At 41.2% G+C, this 26,026-nt stretch overlaps 1 protein-coding gene across 1 annotated transcript in view; it reads right to left on the bottom strand.

Annotated features, from left to right (window-relative positions):
• The window catches only part of LOC121861999 (transmembrane protein 245-like), an 83,280-nt gene that overhangs the window by 30,809 nt on the left and 26,445 nt on the right, over window positions 1-26,026 (bottom strand). Inside the window, exon 6 of the mRNA XM_042359927.1 lies at window positions 8,424-8,531. Coding sequence (XP_042215861.1) covers window positions 8,424-8,531 — 108 coding nt within the window. The remainder of the gene's footprint in view (window positions 1-8,423; window positions 8,532-26,026) is intronic.

Genomic DNA, 26,026 nt, shown 5'->3' with positions numbered 1-26,026 from the left:
AATGAATGTAAAAAATTAATATGGTTGTTTTAAGTAATGTTATTTAATGTTAATAAATAGAACAATAAAAGTAGCAAACCATTAATGTTAAAGAAAAAAGTGAGACTGCGCGTATGTAAGTGAGCACATGTAAAAAACATATCATCATTACTCTACAGAAGAATATGAAAGCAACACTTATTTAGTGTTCATATATATTGAAGGGTTAAATGTTGTACTCTGTACTGTAAAGACAAACAGAGAAAGAGAGTCGAACTGCCGGATACAAACAAACCTTAATTTCCTGCGGCTTTGTTGTTTTTTTTTTTACGGGGATTAGCCCACCCGGGCACAGGTCACTGACCCACATTGGAGCCTGAGGGGCGAAAATGTAATACAGTCAACCCTCACTTTACGCGGTCCCACATTCCGCGTTTCCACGTTTACGCGGTGCCCTGCCAGAACCCAGGATGCTCACATTCCGCGGTGGGTGTACCCCTTTACACGGTGAAGTATAATTTTTTTTAATTTAGCTCATAAAATTCATACAAATTATCCGGCCAGAATATAATTTACATTGCTGGAATTCTTACAATTTGATGATCATTTTGAATATAAACATCATAGATTTTGCATTAGACATACAAATTTTAGATATAATGTTTACTCTTGAGTAAATATGTTATCTTTTGTGCAAAATATATGATATTTATATTCAAAATATTCCTGGTCTTACAAGGAATCCAGCAATGTCAATTATATTATCCTAACTTTAGTCTGATTTATTATTTATTACTAAAAAGGTAAACAGTCTGGTATTCCCACACATTTATCTAGTAGGGACGTTGGTGGGGGGTGGGGGGGAGGGAGGGAGGGACCGGCGACCGACCATCTGTTACCGTGTGAAGAATTTTTTTTTTATTAACTGAAGATTTTTATTTTAGCTCATAAAATTCATACAAATTACCCGGCCAGAATATAATTTACATTGCTGGAATTCTTACAATTTGGTGATCATTTTGAATATAAACATCATATATTTTGCATTAGACATAAAATTTTTAGATAAAATGTTTAATCTGAGTAAGTATGTTATCTTTTGTGCAAAATATATGACGTTTATATTCAAAATATTCCTGGTCTTACAAGGAATCCAGCAATGTCAATTATATTATCCTAACTTTAATCTGAGGTATTATTTAATACAAAATGTTAAAATCTAAATTTTTCACCCAACATCTCTTGAAGGGAGGATTGGTGGGGGGTGGGGGGGAGGGTTGGGACTGACCGCGCGGTTGGAAGAGAGGGGGGGAGGCAAGGTGGGGTACTTTGATTGACAGATAGTGTCGTGAAGAATATTTTTTTTTTTTTATTAACTGAAGATATTTGTTTTAGCTCATAAAATTCATACAAATTACCCGACCAGAATATAATTTACATTGCTGGAATTCTTACAATTTGGTGATCATTTTGAATATAAACATCATATATTTTGCATTAGACATAAAATATTTAGATAAAATGTTTAATCTGAGTAAGTATGTTATCTTTTGTGAAAAATATATGACATTTATATTCAAAATATTCCTGGTCTTACAAGGAGTCCAGCAATGTCAATTATATTATCCTAACTTTAGTTTGAGGTATTATTTATTACTATACCTGGTTTTCCCCCCAAAATTTCTCAGAGAGGGAAGAGCCGGCAGTGTAGTGTGAGAGGGGGAGGGAGTCATGTCCATTATTTGAATGGACATTAACTTGGCGACTGTATTTCTCTAAAGTATTAATTGTGTGCATGTACCATCATAAAATTAAGATGTTATTTTTACTACAACATAGTTATGTGTCGTCAAAAAGTGGAGTTTGGGGATCGGCCTGGACTCCATTTCAATTAATCCCATATGTTATGTTATTCACTTTACGCGTTTCTCGCTTTCCGCGGTACCCTCCGGGTTACATTAACCGCGTAAAGTGAGGGTTAACTGTATTCCTGCAATAATAATAATAATAATAATTCAGATAGGTAAAAAAATAAAATAAAAATAAAAATAGCTGCCTATCTACCTATTGGGCAAACTAAAATCGTTCTGGACCACAGGAGTTTCCGGACCAAAGAATGCCGGACTAGAGAGGTACAACCTGTATTATTTTTGCATTTTCGACTTACGACCTGGATTTGGATCCCTAACCCCGTCATAAGTCGGGGAGAGACTGTATATAAAATCCACAAGATTTTCATGTCAGTCCCAGCAGTGTGTAAAATATGTATATAAATAGCTATATACACATGTATAACAACATTATGTATGCATAAGACAATATAATAAATGTGAAATTTTAAATACTGTAAACATAAACATGAAATAACACTGTGTAGACATTAGGTCCACACAGTGTTAATTAGTTGTGGTAGTGACAATGCAAAGACAATACCTCTGAAACATCAGCTGATCTGGTGCACAGGATGTAAACAATCCCTGTATTGGACAGTTCCTAGTGAACATGCCCGGTACCAATAAGTATTTGTAATGATTATATTGTAGGTACCTACACTTATAATTAAATGATTTTGTATTAAATTAGGTATATTTTATTAATAATACCAACAAATGTTTGATAGTAGGTCCATAAGTGATAGTGAGCTGTGGTAGTGAGAAACATAATAGCATATAGCTTGTGACTTGTTTTTCCCAGTACAGTAGGCAATTAATCTGCAATTTTTTTTTTCTCCAAAATACACCTTGCTAATCATATGGTGCATCTTATGACCTGGGAAATATAGTGCTCTGTAGTGTCCTATAGTGTTGACTCCTTTTGATCCCTGCCACACCATAAGATATATTTTATTTATTTTCCATGGCAATCCGTAAGTTGTAATTTCCAAAGGACACAAGTTTTAAAACTGCGAGCTTTAAGGGAAAACTATAATTGACCTACTGTAGGGTGAGGCAAGGTGGTGTGAGGCAGGGTGGTGATGTAGTGTGAGGCAGGGTGGTGGTAGTAAGTGCAGGTGGGTGATGTACCAGTAAGGCACATGTGTGAGGTAGTGTGAGGTAGGTGGTGATGCAGAGGCAGGGTGGTGATGTAGGAGGCAGGGTGGTGATGTAGTGTGAGGCAGGGCAATGATGTAGTGTGAGGACAGTGAGTGAGGCAGGGTGGGATGAAAGGTGTGTGTGAGGCAGGGTGGTGGATGTAGTGAGGCAGGGGTGGTGTAGTGTGAGGCAGGGTGGTGATGTGAGTGAGGCAGGGGTGGTGGTGGGAGGAGGCAGGGGTGGTGAGTGTGAGTGTGGATGTGCAGGGCAGGATGTGAAAAGAGGCAGGGTGGCGATGTGAGCAGGGCCGATGATGTATAGTACATGAGGTTATGGGTGGTGATGTAGTGCAGCAGGTAAGGGTGGATGTGAAAGGTGAGGCAGGTGGGGTGGTGATGGGTGGTGATGTAGTGAGGCAGGGCGATGATGTAGTAGTGTGAGGCAGGGTGGTGATGTAGTGTGGAGGCAGGTGGTGATGTAGTGGATGATGTAGGAGGCAGGGTGGTGATGTAGTGTGAAGCAGGTGGTGGTGTAGGAGGAGGCAGGGTGTTGATGTAGGGTGAGGCAGGTGGTGGTGGTGATGTAGTGTGAGGCAGGATGTAGTGTGAGGCAGGGTGGTGATAGTGTGGTGTGAGGCAGGGTGGTGATGTAGTGTGAGGCAGGGTAGGGATGTAGTGAGGCAGGGCAGATGTAATGTGAGCAGGGTGGTGATGTAGTGTGAGACAGGGTGGTGATAGTAGTGAGTGGCAGTGTGTGTTGTGCAAAAGTGTGGTGAGGCAGGAAGAGTGTGTGTTAGTAATATGAAATATAAGAGGGTGGTGAAGAGTGTGTTGTGCAGGAAGAGTGTGTTAGGCAGAAGAGTGTGTTAGTGATAAGGAAGAGTGTGTTAGTACAGGAAGAGTGTGTTAGTACAGAAGAGTGTGTTAGTACAGGAAGAGGTGTGTGGAGTACAGGAAGAGTGTGGTAGTACAGGAAGAGTGTGTTAGTGCAGGAAGAGTGTGTTAGTGCAGGAAGAGTGTGTGTTAGTGCAGGAAGAGGTGGGGTGGGTGCAGGAAGAGTGTGTTGATACAGGAAGAGTGTGTTAGTACAGGAAGAGTGTGTTAGGCAGGGTGGGGAGGTAGTGTGAGACAGGAAGAGTGTGTTAGTAATAAAGAGTGTTAGTACAGGAAGAGTGTGTTAGGCAGAAGAGGTGTTAGTGCAGGAAGAGTGTGTTAGTGCAGGAAGAGTGTGTGTGTTAGCACAGGAAGAGTGTGTTATAGGAAGAGTGTGTTAGCAGGAAGAGTGTGTTAGCACAGGAAGAGAGTAGCAAGGAAGAGTGTTAGTTGCAGGAAGAGTGTGTTAGTACAGGAAGAGTGTGAGTAAGCAGGAAGAGTGTTAGCACAGGAAGAGTGTGTTAGCACAGGAAGAGTGTGTTGTTAGTACAGGAAGAGTGTAAGGGAAGAGGTTAGTACAGGAAGAGTGTGTTAGCACATGAAGAGTGTGGTGAAGAGTGTGTTAGTGCAGAAGAGTAGTGTTATGAAGAGTGTGTTAGCACAGGGAAGAGTGTGTTAGTACAGAAGAGCGGTGTTAGTACAGTGAAGAGTGTAGTGTTAGTACAGGAAGAGTGTGTTAGCAATATGGAAGAGTGCTTAGTGCAGGAAGAGTGTGTTGTACAGGAAGAGTGTGTTAGCACAGGAAGAGTGTAAGTTAGTACAGGAAGAGTGTGTTAGTAGCAGGAAGAGTGTGTTAGGCACAGGAAGAGTGTAGTACAGGTTAAGCAATATGAAGAAAGTGTTAGTACAGGAAGAGTGTGTTAGTACAGGAAGAGTGTGTTACAGGAAGAGTGTGGATTAAGTAATATGAAGTGTGTTAGCACAGGAAGAGGGTTAGCAATATGGTATGAGTGTGTTAGTGCAGGAAGAGTGTGTTAGTGCAGGAAGAGTGTGTTAGTACAGGAAGAGTGTGTTAGTGTTAGTGAAGAGTGTAAGCTAAGTAATATAAAGAGTGTGTTGAGGAAGAGTGTGTATAGCGTGAAGATATGCAGGAAGAAAGGTGTTAGTAATAGGAAGAGTGTGTTAGTGCAGGAAGAGTGTGTTAGGTACAGGAAGAGTGTGTTAGTACACAGGAAGAGTGTGTGTTAGGCACAGGAAGAGTGTGTTAGTACAGGAAGAGTGTGTTAGGTGTTAGCAGGAAGAGTGTGTTAGTTAGCAGGAAGAGTGTGTTAGTACAGGAAGAGTGTGTTAGTGTTAGAAGAGTGTGTTACAGGAAGAGGTTAGTACAGGAAGAGTGTGTTAGGCAGGAAGAGTGTGTTAGTGTGTTAGCAGGAAGAGTGTGTTAGTGCAGGAAGAGTGTGTTGGTGCAGGGAAGAGTGTGTTAGGTGCAGGAAGAGTTAGTACAGGAAGAGTGTAAGAAGAGAAGAGCAAGTTAGTTAGCACAGGAAGAGTGTGTTAGTACAGGAAGAGTGTGTGTTGAAGAGGTAAGAGGCAGGGGAAGAGGTGTTAGGAAGAGTGTGAAAAGAGGAAGAGTGTTAGTTAGCAGGAAGAGGTGTTAGTGCAGGAAGAGGAAGAGTGTACAGGAAGAGGTATAGTGCAGGAAGAGGTGTTAGTGCAGGAAGAGGTGCAGGAAGAGGTTAGTGCAGGAAGAGAAGGCAGGGAAGAGTGTGTTAGTGCAGGAAGAGGTAAGTTAGTGCAGGAAGAGTTAGTACAATGATGCAGGAAGAAAGAAGAGTGAAGTGTTGAAGAGTGTGTTAGTAACAGGAAGAGGTGTTAGAGGAAATATGTGTTAGTGCAGGGAATATGTGTTAGAAGAGTGTTAGTGCAGTGAAGAGTTAGCAGGAAGAGTGTGTTAGGTGCAGGAAGAGTGTGTTAGTAGTGTGTTAGTGCAGGAAGAGTGCAGGAAGAGTGTTTAGGGTGCAGGGAAGAGTGTGTTAAGGGGTTGGTGAAGAGTGTGTTGCAGGAAGAGTGTGTTAGTGCAGGAAGAGGTGTTAGTGAGGAAGAGGTGTTAGTACAGGAAGAGTGTGTTAGTGCAGGGGAAGATAAGTGTGTTAGAAGAAGGTGTGTTACAGGAAGAGTGTGTTAGAAGTACAGGAAGAGTGTGTTAGGAAGAGTGCAGGGAAGAGGTGTTAGCACAGGAAGAGTGTGTAGTGCAGGAAGAGGGGGTAAAGAGGAAGAGTGTGTTAGTTAGCAGGAAGAGTGTGTTAGTGCAGGAAGAGTGTGTTAGGTGTTAGCAGGAAGAGTGTGTTAGTTAGTGCAGGAAGAGTGTGTTAGCAGGAAGAGTAGCAGGGAAGAGTGTGTTAGTGCAGGAAGAGTGTGTGCAGGAAGAGTAAGTTAGTACAGGAAGAGTGTGTTAGTGCAGGAAGAGTGTGTTAGTGCAGGAAGAGTGTGTAGTGCAGGAAGAGTGTGTTAGTGCAGGAAGAGGTGTGTTAGTGCAGGAAGAGTGTGTTAGTGTGTTAGCAGGAAGAGTGTGTTAGAATATGAAGAGTGTGTTAGTACAGGAAGAAGTATTATGGTTATGTGTTAGTAACAGGAAGAGTGTGTTGGGGTACAGGAAGAGTGTGTTAGCAGGAAGAGTGTGTTAGTACAGAAGAGGTGTTAGGCACAGGAAGAGGTGTTAGCTGAGGAAAGTGTGTTAGTGAAAAGTGTGTTATTGGCTAAGGGAAGAGTGTGTTAGTGCAGGAAGAGGTGTTAGTGCAGGAAGAGGGGTAATATGAAGAGGTGTTAGCACAGGAAGACAGTTAGCAGGAAGAGTGTTAGTACAGGAAGAGTGTGTTAGCACAGGAAGAGGTAAGAGAAGAGTGTGTTAGTGTGTTAGTACAGGAAGAGTGTGTTAGTGTGTTAGTACAGGAAGAGTGTGTTATAGTGTGTTAGTACAGGAAGAGTGTGTGCAGGTGAGGAAGAGTGTTAGTGTGTTAGTACAGGAAGAGTTAGTACAGGAAGAGTGTGTTAGCACAGGAAGAGTGTGTTATGAAGAGTGTGTTAACAGGAAGAGTGTGTTAGTACAGGAAGAGTGTGGCGAAGAGTGCGGTTAGGGTAAATATGAAGAGTGTGTTAGCAATAAGTGAAGAGTGCGTTAAAGTATTTAGTTAGCATTATGAAATATAAGAGGTTGAAAGTGTGAATATTAGCACAGGAAGAGTGTGTTAGGCAGGCATTATGGAAGAGTGCGTTAGCAATATGAAGATAGAAAAGAGTGTGTTAGCAGGGAAGAGTGTGTTAGCAGTTGGAAGAGTGTGTTAGTACAGGAAGAGTGTTAGTGCAGTGCAGGAAGAGTGTTTTAGTGCAGAGCGGCGAAGAGTGTGTTAGCGTGTTAGTGCAGGAAGAGTGTAAGCGAGTGTAAGAAGAGGAAGAGTGTGTTAGCAGGAAGATGTGTTAGTGCAGTGAAGAGTGTTAGCAATATGAAGAGCAGTGTTAGCAGGAAGAGTGTGTTAGCATATGAAGAGTGAAGAGTGTGTTAGTAGGTGTTAGGCGCAGGGAAGAGTGTGTTAGCAGGAAGGTGTTAGCACAGAAGAGTGTGTTAGTACAGGGAAGAGTGTGTTAGTGCAGGAAGAGTGTGTTAGTGCAGGAAGAGTGTTAGTACAGGAAGAGTGTGTTAGTGTGAAGAGTGTGTTAGTGCAGGAAGAGTAAGAGGCAGGAAGAGGTAAGAACAGGAAGAGTGTGTTAGTGCAGGAAGAGTGTTAGTGCAGGAAGAGGTGTTAGCAGGAAGAGTGAAGAGTGTGTTTAGTATGCAGGAAGAGTGTGTTAGTGCAGGAAGAGTGTGTTAGTGAGGAAGAGTGTGTTAGTGCAGGAAGAGTGTGTTGTGTGTTAGCACAGGAAGAGTGTGTTAGGAAGAGTGTGTGTTAGTGCAGGAAGAGTGTGTTAGTGCAGGAAGAGTGTGTTAGTACAGGAAGAGTGTGTTAGGCAGGAAGAGGTGTGTTAGTGCAGGAAGAGGTGTTAGTGTGTGTTAGTACAGGGGAAGAGTGTGTTGTGTTAGTGCAGGAAGAGTGTGTTAGTGCAGGAAGAGTGTGTTAGCAGGAAGAGTGTGTTAGTGTGAGGAAGATGCAAGCAGTGCAGGATGAGTGCAGTGCAGGATGAGGTGGTGCTGCAGGGTGGTGCTGCAGGGAGTGTGGTGCTGCAGGTGATGAGTGGCTGCAGGACGAGGTGACGAGTGGTGGCTGCTTGAGGGCAGGATGAGGTGGTGCTGCAGTGACGAGTGTGGTGCCGCAGGGGTGGTGCTGCAGGATGAGTGTGGTGCTGCAGGCCGAGTGTGAAAGCTGCAGATGAGTGTGGTGCTGCAGGATGAGTGTGGTGCTGCAGGATGAGTGTGGTGCTGCTGGGTGGTGCTGCAGGATGAGTGTGGTGCTGCAGGATGAGTGTGGTGCTGCAGGATGAGTGTGGTGCTGCTGGGTGGTGCTGCAAGGTTGTGCTGCAGGGTGGTGCTGCACTACATAACACTTACTGGATGCTTTCAAGGCAGCATGTACGTCAAGGACCTCAGTACAGAGACCAGCAGCCAGCAGGAGACACAGGATAAGGAAGATGGGCACACTTCCTGCCGCCCACAGTCCTGCAATACAACCACAGTGTGAGTCTGTAGCCAAGTCTACTATCCAACACTAACTAATTTTCAGGGTATCTGTAACGGAAAAATTTTCTTGGAATTTCCGGAAAATATGCCCCTCGGAAAATCATTCCCAAAGCCGGAATTTTCCGGAAAAATCTAGCTTTGGTAATGATTTTCCGAGCAAATTTCAATTCTGGCTATCAGGTACAGTAGTAGGTAGGCAGCTACCAAACAGGGAGATACTACCGCCTGGGAAGATATTGGAAGCATATTGTGTTGTCTAATAGTAGACCCTGCTGCCATATAGCATCACGAAAATCATGACCAAGTCCCAGGTTGCTGATCTGACTTTCTGCCTCATTTACACACAATTGCAGGGTCTCAATTGTCTCTCTTACTATTGACAACACAAGACAAATAACTGTACTCACTCTTGATCTGTTCTATTCTTTCTACTCTTTTATTCTGCTTATGATGTCAGATTGTCAGTTGACAATACAGTGGTCCCTCGGTTAACGAGCACAATCCGTTCTAGAAGGTTGCTCGTTAACAGAAAAAATCGTTAACCGAAACCATTGTTTCAATGGTTTTTTTGGGTAATTGGTTCCAGCTCACCGAAAATTGCCTAAATTCAACAAAAAAGGTAGAAAAGTACACTTACTTTGAGGTGTGTATGTAGAAGGCTCCTGGATGATGATGATGATGGGAATTAGAATGATGGTTGGAGGAGAAAGAAGAAGAGAAGGCATTGGGGTGGAAGAGAAGTCACCCCTTGGTGCCATTTCACCCATAAAATTTTAGTTCACTTGGTGTAATTCAAGATTATTTTCTTTAAATCAACACTGCACTGCATTATATATTGTCAATATGTAAACTAAATTTCAAAATGACCAATAATTTGCTTGCAAACACAGAAAAAAAGCATTTAGTTGAAGAGAGTCTCAAGCAAAATGTTACCTCCACTGAAAAGACAGAGAGACTGGCACCTGTATGGTGTGTTGACAGGCTGGATGGCATGCATAAAACTAGCTTCCTTACCTACAATTATGTTCAATAATTGTTAAATTGACTAAAAAATTTAATATTAAACTTTTAAAATTATTGAATAGTATAAACTTCTTGATATTTACTAAAATGGTAAGGAATATAAGCCCTAGAACCGATTACTGTATTGGCAGACTAATACTACAGCTGGTGGACCGCCAAATGCAAGTGAAAACATGTTGAGGTCGGCTCGTAAGAAACTCGTTAATCGAGGGATTGCTCGTTAACCGAAGTTAAGAATCTTATGGAAGGTAACTCGTTAACCGAGGCGCTCATTAACAGAAGGACCAATGTAATATTGAAGCAGGGCCTTCTCGGATGGGTCCCACTGGTTGGGAAGGTTGTGGACCCCAGGGCCGACCTGATCATCATCAAACTATTGGAGCCTCAACTGACGTCACCACGGTTGCTGGAGGATCAGCTTTTTTCACATTTCATTTTTCCAACATTTGTGGCCTGAGATCCAATTTTCCTTCTGTAGAGCACCATCTACAGGTTGTACCTCTCTAGTCTGGCAACCTCAGGACCTGACCGGTGCCGGACCATGGAAATTCACCCTTTTCCTGGATAGATAGTGACTTGTGCTTACGATTGGAAGCACTAGCACCACTTTCACTGCTTCATGGTCTCTTTGAAGACATATTGAAGGGTTAAATGTTGTACAGTAGGTTCTTAAATTTTGCGAGTTTTTAATTTGTCATTTTTTATTTGGACACAAGAAAAAACATTACACAATTTAAAATTTCTACGGCGGAAACTCAAATTTTGAAGGGTTTGAGCGGCTCGCCAACATTCAGACATGCACAAATCGTGTAAACAGCGTCATTTCTCTTGTGTACAAAAGATTCATTATTGTTTAGTACTGAAAGTCTTTTTGATTGAATTAATGTTTATGTGTGCAAAATGAACAATACACTTCATTAATAATACATAGAATATTAAAACACACGAGGAGACGAGACGGCATTGTTTTCGTTAATGTTTACAAAACCAGTGACTGACTGGTTCTACATATAAAACTGAAGAAAATAAGAACCTGGTTGTAGCTGTAGTAAAATTAATGTAAAAAAATTAATATGGTAGTTTTAAGTACAGTGAGTTCTGCTATAACGCGTGTTTTGATAACGCGAATTTGCTTTAACGCGATTTATGAATTAGGAACGATATTTGTATAACGCGAACGCTTGTTTGCTATAACGCGATTTTTGCTTACTATTTCTCCAATTTTGTGGTATTAATTGTGAATATGGTAAAGAAGAATATCTCCAAGAAGCGTTCTGGTGATAGAATTCCAGGTGATGATCGTAAAAGAAAGGATATAACACTTAAAGAGAAGCTCGATGTTATCAACCTCAAAATCACCCTTCTCCCCCCATCAAGTTACATTCATATTTTTTCAAGGTAGTGTTACATTTACTGTATGATTTCATTATTAGATATGAATGTAACATTTATTTAGACTGTGGTATCCTTTGTGTTAGGCTAACTACTAAATTTTTTCGATTTCGAGTAATCTGCACCTAACCCTATTTTCTCCATAAGCCCTGTTATTTCTATTACGCAATTTTCTATAACACGATATTTTACAAGAACACAATTATCGCGTTATAGCAGAACTACCTGTAATGTTATTTAATGTTAATAAATGGAACAATGAAAGTAGCAAACCATTAATGTTAAAGAAAGAAAACGTGAGACTGCGCGTATCTAAGTGAGCACATGTGAAAACATCTCGTCATTACTCTACATAAGAATATGAAAGCAACACTTATTTACTGCTCATATATATTTTAATTCATGTTTCTGAATTTAAAATAAAAATTCTACCCACCAGTGGTGGTAAAGTTGAAAACAAAGGACAGCCAATGTTGTTGTGTGTGTTTTTACTCGGATGACAAAGTTGCCAAGTCATCAGGTTCAACTCTAGCTGAAACTGTAGAACATAAAAACTTTTTCTTTGTTGTTTTTAGTTTTTATTTAACTTTATCTGTGTTATTTTCGTTGATTTATTAGGATGTTGCTTTATTACAGGTACTAATTCGCCCCAAAAGTAGGGTAAATAAGGCAAAATTTAGCCAAACATCGAAAGTACCACTCAAATTAATTTTCTCCATGGGCAAACTAAAATCGTTCCGGACAACGGGAGTTTCCAGACCACAGAATGCCGGACTAAAGAGGTACAACCTGTATTAACCTCTTCCCCCGACGTCTTACTACTATCTGAACTTCAACTGACCAAAGCAGCTTCACCCAAACCTTTTCAAGTCTCTAACTACAACCTTTATACCTCTTTCCGTTCTAAGGGAGGTGTATGCGCCTACTGCAACACACGTACACCTATAGCTCGACTCACTTGAATCTTCCCTTTATGATGTCATCTGGCTCAAAATATCTCTGCCAACTATGACTCTTTTCCTTTGTTTCCTATACTGTTCTCTCAACTCTACCAACTATTTAGAACTCTTTGACTATCTCACTTCTTGCCATGAGTAGTTGCTATCGACACACCACAACACCAAGATTCTCTACCTAGGGGATTTCAGTATACTTCTCATAGAGTAACGTGGCTTTGCAAGGTATGACCCAGATGGAGCTGAGGCACTCTCTTTTTCCTTAATTAATGATCTGGAACAAATAATTAAACACCCTACACACGTTCCTGATCGACACAATCAACTTACTAACATTCTTGATCTTTGTTTTACCTCTAACCACTCACACTATTCATACTCAATTTCTACTTTAGGGTACTTCAGTCACAATCTTATTTCTATTAAATGAAACTGGGCACACCACCTCCCTCAGCCCCCACTAAACTATGGCACTATCAGAGGGCAAACTGTCAATCCGTGCGAGAATTCTTCACCGACTTTCCTTGGGATGAATGTTGCTTTTCCACTCAGGGCGCCTCGGTATTTGTTGACAGCATTGCTGGGGTTATACAGGGTGGTATGAGTGCATTTATCCCAGCTCCATCCAAAACTTTCACTCTACAATCATGGTTTGAACTCTGTTCTCTTGCATGTAGGGAGAGCGTTAGGGCATATCAAGCAATGACACTATCTCCTACTACCCACTCCTCTTTCATTACTTCTAGGAATCGTTGTAAGGCTACTCTTCGTAGGGCCAAGCGGAATTTTATAAAAAGAAAGACCGCTGTCCTGACTAATTCTTCTTCTAGTAAATCCTTCTGGTCCTTAACCAAAAATATCTGTAACAACTTCTGCACTCCTTCTTTTCCTCCTCTCTTCCAACCTGATAACTCTATAGCCAACTCTCCCCCTGATAAAGCCAATCTCTTTGGCACCTTGTTCTCCTCTAACTCCACCTTAGACGATTCCAACGCTATCCCTCCCCCTTCTGCTCTTCCTACTGAACCTATGCACTTTCCTATAATCTGCTGGTGTGTTATCCAGGTTGGATATGAGAAAGGCACATGGACAGGACGGAATTCCCCCTCGTGTTCTGAGTGAGTGTGCTGAAGTTCTAGCCCCTGTGCTTGCTCGCCTCTTTTGCCTTTGCCTCAAAACCCAAACTTTTCCTTCTTCTTGGAAGCATGCCTTGGTTCAGCCCATCCCGAAGAAGGATGACCATTCCAATCCCTCTAACTATCGCCCCATTGCCCTAACTTCATCCCTCTCTAAGATTTTTTAAACTATCTTGAACCCTCATTTTCTCCGTCACCTTGAACGTTTTTCTCTTTTATCGGATCACCCGTATGGCTTTCGCTCGGCGAGATCTACTGGTGTGATCTGTTCTCCTACTGCACCCATCTTTGGTCATCCTCTCTTAGGGATTATGGGGAAACTTTCACCATGGCCCTCGACATCTAGAAAGCATTTGACAGGGTATGGCTCAAGTCTTTGCTTTCTAAACTTACCTCCTATGGTTTCTCTCCCCTACTTTGTTCTCTAATTTTTAGCTTCCTTGAGAACCGATCCATGGCAGTTGTAGTCAAGGGATCAATCTCTCGCTCTTTCTCTACCAATAGTGGTGTCCCACAGGGTTTTGTTCTTTCACCAACTCTCTTCATTCTTTTTATCAATGATTTACTTCACACTACGACTAATTCCAACTATTCTTAGGCTGATGATTCTACTCTTCACCCTTTTCCCCTTCCCCCTAATTCTCAAACTTGATCTGTTTCAGAGCTGATATCATTATATCTATCAATGCTGATAGGTGGAGCATCAACGAATGGGGAGACAGAGACTTGGTTAAATTCAATAGTAATAACACCAATTACACTTCAGATAACTAGTCAAGTTCCTTGAAAACTAGAAGTAGTATCTCTCCTGACTCAACAATACCCTCTGCAGGAGACAATAAAGCACTACCGAGTCAAACATTAGAGGCTGTCACCGCTGCACACGTGCTCCATGAACCAGATTCCTAAAAGATATTTGTTAATTTTCTCTAGTAGAGTAATACGCGAACCCCCGAAGATCCGGACTAAAAGAAGGGACCGCCCACCCGAAAAAGATCATTGTCCGTATTGTATATTCTGGTGAACGTACTATATATATAAAAACGATAAATAATGATATATAAAAACAAACAAAAATAAAGTACAGTAGTACCCCGCTTAACGCGGTCAATAAAACCCACAGGGTACCGTGTTAAGTGAAAACCACGCTAAGTGAACAACAGAACATATGGGATTAATTCCAATAGAAACTGGCCCGACCCCCAAACTCCACTTTTTCCAACACAATACCTATGTTCTAGTAAAAATAACATCTTAATTTTATGATGGTACATGCACACAATTAATACTTAAGAGAAATAGAGAAATACAGTCGCCAAGTTAATGTCCATTCAAATAATGGACTCAACTCCCTCCCCCTCTTCTCACACTACACTGCTGGCTCTTCCCTCTCTGAGAAATTTTGGGGGGAAAACCACTAAATTTTAATAAATAATACCTCAAACTAAAGTTAGGATAATATAATTGACATTGCTGGATTCCTTGTAAGACCAGGAATATTTTGAATATAAATGTCATATATTTTGCACAAAAGATAACATATTTACTCAGAGTAAACATTATATCTAAAATTTGTATGTCTAATGCAAAATCTATGATGTTTATATTCAAAATGATCATCAAATTGTAAGAATTCCAGCAATGTAAATTATATTCTGACCGGGTAATTTGTATGAATTTTATGAGCTAAAACAAATATCTTCAGTTAATAAAAAAAAAAATATTCTTCACACGGTAACAGATGGTCGGTCGGTCCCTCCCTCCCCCCCACCCCCCACCAACCGTCCCTACCAGATGTGTGGGAAAACCAGAATATTTACCTTTTTAGTAATAAATAATACCTCAAACTAAAGTTAGGATAATATAATTGACATTGCTGGATTCCTTGTAAGACCAGGAATATTTTGAATACAAATGTCATATATTTTGCACAAAAAATAACACATTTACTCAAGAGTAAACATTATATCTAAAATTTGTATGTCTAATGCAAAATCTATGATGTTTTTATTCAAAATGATCATCATATTGTAAGAATTCCAGCAATGTAAATTATATTCTGGTCGGGTAATTTGTATGAATTTTATGAGCTAAAACAGGCAGGCAGGCAGTCAGGCAGGGTGGCTGGTGGCGGGTGGGGCGAATCTAAAAATAGCTCTCGAGCCGGACACTCTGCGCGTATATGTGGAAAAAACCCGCGTTAAGTGAAAGTTCAGCTCTGGCGAGGCACCGCGTATACGTGAAATCGCGCTAAGCGAAACCGTGTTAAGCGGGGTATTACTGTACTTATTTCATGGCATTTTAGCAAGGAGTATTTTAATTTTAATTAATTTAGACATGGGGTCAATTGTGAATTGAATTGGAATTGATTAAAAAAAATCTGTGAATTGGAATTGAATTGGAATTGGAACTGAAAAAATACAAAATTAAAATTAATTGAATTGAATTGGAATTGATATCAATGAATTGATACGAATTGATGTGAATTAATGTAATGAATTGATGTGAAGTGATAAAATAATATAATATACTGTAATATGCATCTTCATTATTTTGCAATACAGTGGTCCCTCGGTTAACGAACTCAATTCGTTCCAGAGGGCTGTTCGTTAGACGAAAATTTCGTGAACCGAAACCATTGTTTCAATGGGATATTGGGTAATTGGTTCCAGCTCACAGAAAAGTATATACAAAGTAAAGCCAAAAATATATAAAGTCCGAAACACTCCTAAAATTCCCCTAAATTGCCCTTAAATCACTATACAGTTTTACCCCGCTTAACGCGCTTTCACTTAACGCGTTTTCGCATATACGCGGTGCCTTGCCAAAGCTGAACTTTCACTTAACGCGGCATTTTTCATCATATACGCGGTGAGTGTCCGGCTCGAGAGCTATTTTTAGATTCGCACCACCCCCCACCCGCCACGACTGCCTGTTTTAGCTCATAAAATTCATACAAATTACCCAGCCAGAATATAATTTACATTGCTGGAATTCTTATAATTTGGTGATCATTTTGAATATAAACAACATATATTTTGCATTAAACATACAATTTTTAGATAAAAATATTTCTCTAGGTAACTATGTTATCTTTTGTCCAAAATATATGACATTTATATTCAAAATATTCCTGGTCTTACAAGGAATCCAGCAATGTCAATTATATTATCCTAACTTTAGTTTGAGGTATTATTTATTAAAATTTAGTGGTTATCCCACACATCTCCTTGGGACGGTTGGTGGGGGGTGGGGGGGAGGGAGGGACCGACCGACCGACCATCTGTTACCCCGTGAAGAATTATTTTTTTTTTTATTAACTGAAGATATTTGTTTTAGCTCATAAAATTCATACAAATTACCCGGTCAGAATATAATTTACATTGCTGGAATTCTTATAATTTGGTGATCATTTTGAATATAAACAACATATATTTTGCATTAAACATACAATTTTTAGATAAAAATTGTTCTCTAGGTAACTATGTTATCTTTTGTCCAAAATATATGACATTTATATTCAAAATATTCCTGGTCTTACAAGGAATCCAGCAATGTCAATTATATTATCCTAACTTTAGTTTGAGGAATTATTTATTACTATACCTGGTTTTCCCCCAAAAATTTCTCAGAGGGAAGAGCCAGTGAGTGTAGTGTGAGAAGAGGGGGAGGGAGTTGAGTCCATTATTTGAATGGACATTAACTTGGCGACTGTATTTCTCTATTTCTCTTAAGTATTAATTGTGTGCATGTACCATCATAAAATTAAGATGTTATTTTTACTACAACATAGTTATTTGTCGTCAAAAAGTGGAGTTTGGGGGTCGGGCTGGGTTCTATTGGAATTAATCCCATATGTTCTGTTATTCACTTAACGCGGTTTTCACTTAACGCGGGACCCTCTGGGTTCAATTGACCGCGTTAAGTGGGGTACAACTGTACAGTATATATCGTACATATACACTAGAACTCTTAAATCACTACTGTAATGTGATACAGGTGATTAATTTTATCTCTTGTGCAAAATATATGACATCTATATTACAATTATTTGCTGTCTTGCAACAATTCCAGCAATGCCAATTATATTCTCCTAACTTTAGTCTGAGATATTATATAAGATAAACACTTTAAAGCCTAATGAAACCACCACGGGGGTAGGGAGGGAGGGAGGGAGCGAGCGAGTATGGGAAGAGGGGGGAGGGGGAGGAGGAGGGGAGGGAGGAGGAGGGGGGGAGGGAGGAGGTTGAGTTGTACTTTGACAGTTAGGGGGAAGGTCTGGTGAAGTATTTAATTTATTTAATGTTGTTGCTCATAAAATTGTATGTAAATAACCGGCCAGAATATAATTTTCATTGCTGGAATTCTTATAAGATAGTGATTAATTTGAATATAAACAAGCTATAATTTGCATTAGACATACAAATTTTAGATCCAATTTAAGAATTTTATGAGAGAGAGCAAAAATTTTATCTTTTGTGCAAAATATATGACGTTTATAGTCAAATTATTCGCTGTCTTGCAAGGATTCCAACAATACAAATTATATTCTCCTAACTTTAGTCTGAGATGATTAAAACTGTAAGCCCAGTGAAAATCCCCAAACGTTTCTCGGGAAGGTGGGAGGCAGGGAGGGAGGGGTGACAGTGACATGTTTGACAGTTGGCGCCTGTGGTGTGAAGTACAGTCAACCCTCACATTACGCGGTCCCGCATTCTGCGTTTCACCGTTAACGCGGTGCCCTGCCGGAACCTAACATGCTCACAATCTGCGGTGCGTGTACCCCATTACGCGGAGAGCGGCTGGCAAGCCGCGCCATTTTTGGATCCAAACCTCCCGCCATCCGCCATGTTGTGTAAGAGGCGCGAAAATGGTGCGCACAAGGTCGCCCAGTCATCAAAACATTACCAGTTCTTCACCCGCCACCCACTACAGCCGGCCCAAGTCAGTGATAGTGATAATTATGGTGAGGATATGGACTTATATGAACTTTGGGGGGTTTGACAAAGAGGCCCTGCAAGCCTCTGTGGTGGATAGTGATACAATTGATACAAGTGATACAGGTGAGGGCCAATAATCTGCCCTCTGCCTCGGAACCAACCGCCCATCCCCGTGTGCCCAGCCATCTTTTCTACTAATGTAAGTGTTAAAAAACCTAATATTATTGATATTTCTCTTAATTATTAATTGTGTGTGCATACCATCATAAAGTTAAGATAAAATTTTTACTACAACATAGTTGTGTGTCGTCAAAAAGTGGAGTTTGGGGGTCGGCCTGGACTCTATTTCAATTAATCCCATATGTTATGTTATTCACTTTACGCGTTCCTCACTTTCCGCGGTACCCTCCGGGTTACATTAACCGCGTAAAGTGAGGGTTAACTGTATTTAATTGTTCATTTATGTCCTTTAGATTGTGTTTTTATTTTTTGCTTATAAAATTTAATAGAAGTGACCGGGGTGAATTTAATTTGCATTGCTGGTATTCTTATAAGATAGTGATTAATTTGAATGTAAACATGCCATAGTTTGCACAAGACAAAAATTTTAGTACTTGTAATCATTTTGTACATTATTCTGATTACATGTACAGTTCAGCTTTGCCCTTAGGACAGTGTGTGCATGTAAATGAGTTTCAATAAATGAATAAAGTTACATATATGAGCCAAAAATAATAGTTGACAGAACTTGGATGGCTATATTTTAGAATGACCAATAATATTAATACAATGACCCCTCGTTTAACGAACACCTCGGTTAACGTAATTTCGATTAACGAACTGCCTTCCATAAGGATCTTCAATTCGGTTAACGAAAAAATATTCGGTTAACGAAGTTCTTACGAACCGACCTCAACATGTTTTCGCTTGCACTGACCAGGCAACCAGCTTTAGTATCAGTCCGCCAATACATTAATCGGTTCTAGGGCTTAAATTCCTTACTATTTTAGTAAATATCAAGAAGTTTATACTATTCAATAATTTTAAAAGTTTAATATTCAATTTTTTAGTCATTTTAACAATTATTGAACATAATTGAAGGTAAAGTGACTAGTTTAATGCGCGGCATCCAGCCTCTTAACACAGCAAACAGGAGTTAGTCTCTCTCTGTTTTCACTGGAGGTAACATCTTGCTTGAGACTTTCTTCAACTAAACGCTTTTTTTCTGTGTTTCCAAGCAAATTATTGGTCATTTTGAAATATATTTTACATATTGACAATATATAATGCAGTGCAGTGTTGATTTAAAGAAAATAATCTTGAATTACACCAAGAGAGCTAAAATTTTATGGGTGAAATGGCACCAAGGGGTGACTTCTCTTCCACCCCAATGCCTTCTCTTCTTCCTTCTCCTCCATCCCCATTCTAAATCCCATCATCATCATCATCCAGGAGCCTTCTACATACACACCTCAAAGTAAGTGAACTTTTCTACCATTTTTGTTGAATTTAGGAAATTTTCAGTGAGCTGGAACCAATTACCCAAAAACCCATTGAAACAATGGTTTCGGTTAACGAACTTTTCGGTTAACGAACGACCTTCTGGAACGGATTGAGTTCGTTAACGGAGGGTCACTGTACTGTACAGTATAAAAAAATGCACAAATATTAAAGAGCACAATTTTCTTGATATTTACTGCATTGGAAACGAATGTAAACATAGAAGAGATATTTCTGAATTGGCTGAGTACCTCCTCAGCTTATCAGCTGATGTTCAAAACAAAACGTGATTTTCGTAAGGATTTCGTTAATCAAAAATTTTTTCATTAACCGAATTAAAGATTCTTATGGAAGGCAATTCATTAACCGAGGGACCACTGTATATGATACAGGCATGAACAGAACTGTTTCTTTTATCTTCACCAATGATCGGTTCGTAGCTCTATATGATACAGGCATGAACAGAACTGTTTCTTTTATCTTCACCACTGATCGGTTCGTAGCTCTATATGATACAGGCGTGAACAGAACTGTTTCTTTTATCTTCACCACTGATCGGTTCGTAGCTCTATATGATACAGGCGCGAACAGAACTGTTTCTTTTATCTTCACCACTGATTGGCTCATAGCTCTATATGATACAGGCATGAACAGAACTGTTTCTTTTATCTTCACCACTGATCGGTTCGTAGCTCTATATGATACAGGCGTGAACAGAACTGTTTCTTTTATCTTCACCAATGATCGGCTCATAGCTCTATATGATACAGGCGTGAACAGAACTGTTTCTTTTATCTTCACCAATGATCGGCTCGTAGCGCTATATGATACAGGCGTGAACAGAACTGTTTCTTTTATCTTCACCACTGATTGGCTCATAGCTCTATATGATACAGGCATGAACAGAACTGTTTCTTTTATCTTCACCAATGATCGGCTCATAGCTCTATATGATACAGGCGTGAACAGAACTGTTTCTTTTATCTTCACCACTGATCGGCTCATAGCTCTATATGATACAGGCGTGAACAGAACTGTTTCTTTTATCTTCACCACTGATCGGCTCATAGCTCTATATGATACAGGCGTGAACAGAACTGTTTCTTTTATCTTCACCACTGATCGGTTCGTAGCTCTATATGATACAGGCGTGAACAGAACTGTTTCTTTTATCTTCACCAATGATCGGCTCATAGCTCTATATGATACAGGCGTGAACAGAACTGTTTCTTTTATCTTCACCAATGATCGGCTCATAGCTCTATATGATACAGGCGTGAACAGAACTGTTTCTTTTATCTTCACCAATGATCGGCTCGTAGCGCTATATGATACAGGCGTGAACAGAACTGTTTCTTTTATCTTCACCACTGATTGGCTCATAGCTCTATATGATACAGGCATGAACAGAACTGTTTCTTTTATCTTCACCAATGATCGGCTCATAGCTCTATATGATACAGGCGTGAACAGAACTGTTTCTTTTATCTTCACCACTGATTTGCTCATAGCTCTATATGATAGAGGCATGAACAGAACTGTTTCTTTTATCTTCACCAATGATCGGCTCATAGCTCTATATGATACAGGCGTGAACAGAACTGTTTCTTTTATCTTCACCAATGATCGGCTCATAGCTCTATATGATACAGGCGTGAACAGAACTGTTTCTTTTATCTTCACCAATGATCGGCTCATAGCTCTATATGATACAGGCGTGAACAGAACTGTTTCTTTTATCTTCACCACTGATTGGCTCATAGCTCTATATGATACAGGCATGAACAGAACTGTTTCTTTTATCTTCACCACTGATTGGCTCGTAAGTCGTTTGGGTGATCGTTCACGTCTCTGTTACACACTTCACTGTAACACATAACTAATCATGTGTTAACACTTGTGATGACAGTTGGGTGGGAGATTATTGGGTCACGTTACTAACCTGATGCAATGTCAGGTCACCCAGTGTTGGGTGGGGATTAGTGGGTCTTATGACCTGAATACCTATGAGGTATATACTGTACACAGTTATTACGTTTTAAATGCAGGTAAGTGGTTTTCTTACCGTAGAACTCAGATACCTTTACACTGGTTACTCACCCAGGAGATTATGGTGTATCACTACGTAGAATTTCACTCTGCTTCCGGCATTCAATGCATTGTGCACTTGATAAACGATGATTTAATGAGTTCCATTAATTTCCAACATCCATCTAAGTTATTGGTTATACTTTGTCATAACCAAATACAGTAGTCATTACCTTTAGTAATAATAATAATAGCGGGATCACAGATACGGGCAGAGCATTGCACTTACATTTATTTGGCACAATTCCATACACTGGACTTATAATTTGCATGGATAGGTCAGTCGCTCACATTCACGCCACAGTACCATAAGTTATAAGGGAGAGTTTGTCAACCTGGAGAATTAATCGTTTAGATCTATTTGGCCGGCCTGGAGTGCTCTTGTAGCAAACAGGCCCTCACCATTGATCACTTCCTTCACAGGATGCGTTAACTTGTCGCTGGACTTAACAACAATCTCGGGGATTTGCACACACAGACTCGTAGCACTGGTAGGACTGTATGGCCCCTGTTCTAAATCCGTGGAGGAGGAGGTCTTCTCTAACCCAAGGTCTAAAGCCTACTGGCTAAAATGTGGTTTTGAGGCGTGAAATGACCCCTATCGGCTGGCCGGGTACCTTATCTCTACCTAAACAAACATTTGGAATGGGTTGTGCGGGGGGGCCCAGCGCAACCCATGACAACAGTACTATACTGTATTGTATATGAAGGGTACATGTATTAATAAGCCCAGATTATTACAATAATGTATTTGTATTAATTACTGAAAAACAAATAAACAATATTGTATCATGAAGAATAAGTACAGTAGACAAACAGTGAGATGACCCTTGTGGCGCACGGTCACCTTTACCCCCCCCACCACCCACCCACCCACCGAGGATAGATTAACACTTATAAAATGTCACTGACTTGACTTACGAAGATATAACTTGTATTGCTGGAGTTCTTGTAGGATAGCAACTAATTTAATTTTAAACATCACTTATTTTGCAACACACACACACACACACACACACACACACACACACACACACACACACACACACACACACACACACACACACACACACACACACACACACACACACACACACACACACACACACACACACACACACACACACACACACACACACACACACACACACACACACACACACACACACACACACACACACACACACACACACACACACACACACACACACACACACACACACACACACACACACACACACACACACACACACACACACACACACACACACACACACACACACACACACACACACACACACACACACACACACACACACACACACACACACACACACACACACACACACACACACACACACACACACACACACACACACACACACACACACACACACACACACACACACACACACACACACACACACACACACACACACACACACACACACACACACACACACACACACACACACACACACACACACACACACACACACACACACACACACACACACACACACACACACACACACACACACACACACACACACACACACACACACACACACACACACACACACACACACACACACACACACACACACACACACACACACACACACACACACACACACACACACACACACACACACACACACACACACACACACACACACACACACACACACACACACACACACACACACACACACACACACACACACACACACACACACACTACTAATACTTTGCTGTCACTCGGAATCGAGTATGACAATCATCCAGCAATGATACGAGTTATTAGGGATGTCACCTACGCTGGTGAGTTCTGAAGTGACTAAAGAGGCTGATACGGGACCGGCAAGGTCATCCACATTCGTTGCACATGTGGAGGGCTGCATCTAGTGCGGGAGGGGCAGTGGCAGCGTCTTTCCGCTGTTGGTGCTTGTCTGCCTCTGTTTGCAGTCGGGCTGAATCGAAAGTGTTGACAACTTCTAGTGTGGTGCTCCTCCAAGAGTTACGATGTGGAGTAATCGACTCCCAGGTGAGGGGGTCGATTTGGCACCTTTTCAGGTTTGTCTTAAGACTATCCTTATACCTTTTCAATTGCCCGCTGGAATTATGTTACTACTCGTTAGGTGACTGTAATGTAGCTGCTTTAGCAGTCTACTGTCGTCCATGCGGGTAACATGGCCAGTCCAGCGTAGTTGTTCATGGATAATGGCAGCTTCGATGATCCTACAGTTGGTACCAGCAAGAATACTGGCATTTGTCCACTTGTCTTCCTAGCAAACTCGAAGGATGGAACGTAGACTACGTTGGTGAAAGTTTTCAAGTGCCTTGAGGTGCCTCCTGTATGTGACCCATGTCTCGCTGCCATATAGCAGGGTGGGGAGGACCATTGCTCGATATACGTGCAACTTTGAAAATAATTTCAGCTCCCTACAACTGAAGACACGATTTCGGAGTCTGCCAAAGGCTTGAGATGCACATCTGATCCAATGCTGAATCTCTTCATCAATGTCTGCGGTGGTGGACAGGTGGGAGCAGATACCAAAAAAGGGTAACATTAGAGAGGGTAGTACTGTTAAGCTGTATGGATGGTGGAGGTGTGGCTAAACCAGGGGCAGGCTGAAAGAGAATCTGAGTCTTACATACATTCAAATCAAGGCCGAAGTGTGCATACGCATCTGTGTAGGTGTTCAGGATCTCCTGTAAGTTGTGTTCAGTGTGAGCAACAAGGGTGAGGTCATCTGCATACTGAAGTTTACTCCCTTATTTAATTTAATTGAGTTCAGTAATGGAAGCTGCCGACACCTTTGTTCTTGCCTGGAGTCGTCTTATGTTGAAAAGACCCCCCTTCACCCAGTACTCGATGTCCACCCCGCTGGCTAAATTGGCACTGGCACGAGTAAGGAAGGCAGCCAAGAAAATGGAAAAGAGAGTTGATGCCAGTAAACATCCTTGTTTAACCCCTGTATGGATGGGGAAGAACTCTGACTGGGTGCCGTTGTGCAGGACACTGCCGTTCATGCCATCGTGGAGTTGCCTCACAATGGAGATGAATTTTGGTGAGCAGCCAACATGGCTAAGTCCACCAGAGGGCTTCCCTGTAGACCAAGTCGAAGGCCTTGGTTAGATCGATGAAAGCCATGTACTGGCCACGACGCTGTTCTCTGCACTTTTCCTGTATCTGACGGGCAGCAAAGATCATGTCAGTGGTGCCACGTGATGGTCTATAAACTACAGTGAGATTCTGGGAGGAAGTTTTCCGCTTCGGGAAGAAGTTTGTTTAGGAGGACTCGGGCGATAATCTTGCCAGCTACAGAGAGCAGCGAGATCCCACGGTAGTTGCCACAGTCCAACCGGTCTCACTTGTTCTTATAAATATTGACAATGGAGGCATCTTTAAGAGCCTGGGGGATTTCCTCCTTTTCCCATATATTACCCAGGAAAGAGTGGAGATGGCTGGTAAGCAGAGGTCCTCCTGCTTTATACACCTCGGCTAGGGCTCCATCAGGGATGGAGGATAGCTGAGGTGGGTCAGCTCTGGATGCTGAGGGACCTGCTGGGTACTCAGGACATCCACATCGGTGAACTCAGTTAAGCAATGAATGGTATTGCTCTTTCCAGCGCTGAAGGAGGATTTCACCGTCTTTAATTATGAAGTTACCGTCAGATGAGCGGAGGGGGGCTGCGCCACGAGTGATTGGCCCATAAAATGTTTTAATGGAATTGAAAAATTCACGCATCTTGTGGTGATCTGCATGTTTTTGTGCTTCACATGCTTTATTTTTAAGCCAGTTGTTCTTTAGATTACGAAGCTCCCGCTGGGCTGCCGCATTCTTCTTCCAGAAGGTAACAGCTTTGGTCCGAGACTAAGGGTTGTTTTGCCAGTCAGTAAAAGCAGCACGTTTATCATCGATGAGTACTTTGATTGCTGGGTCATTTTCATCAAACCAGTCCTGGTGTATTCTTTTGATCTGGCCGAGGGTCTTTCTGCTGGTTTTTGTCATAACAGTGTTCAAAGTATTCCATTCAGCAGTGGGATTTACGTTGTTTGCTGTTGGTTTGTTTATAAGCCAATGTTCGAGCTGCTCTCTGAAAGCTTGTGCTACCGCTGGATCCTCCAGAAGCTTAGTATTAAAACCTCTTCTGGAGGCTTGCTGCATTCGCCGTTTTGGGGCGAATTGAAGTGATAGTTTGGCTCTGACAAGTCGATAATAAGTGTCGCAGTGGTCTGAGCCACGCATGGCACTGGTGATGAGGACATCTTGGCGATCTTTTTCTCTGACAATGATGTAGTCAATGAGATGCCAGTGTTTGAATTGTGGGTGTTGCCACGAACCCTTGAACTTGTCGGCATGCCAAAATAAGGTATTGGTGATAGTGAGGTTGTGCGCAGCACATTTGCTGAGGAGGAGTAGGCCCTATGG

The sequence above is a fragment of the Homarus americanus genome, unplaced genomic scaffold, assembly GCF_018991925.1.
Source record: "Homarus americanus isolate GMGI-L3 unplaced genomic scaffold, GMGI_Hamer_2.0 scaffold25013, whole genome shotgun sequence".
Classification (NCBI taxonomy): Eukaryota; Metazoa; Arthropoda; class Malacostraca; order Decapoda; family Nephropidae; genus Homarus; species Homarus americanus.
This window is presented reverse-complemented; position numbering and strand designations above follow the sequence as displayed.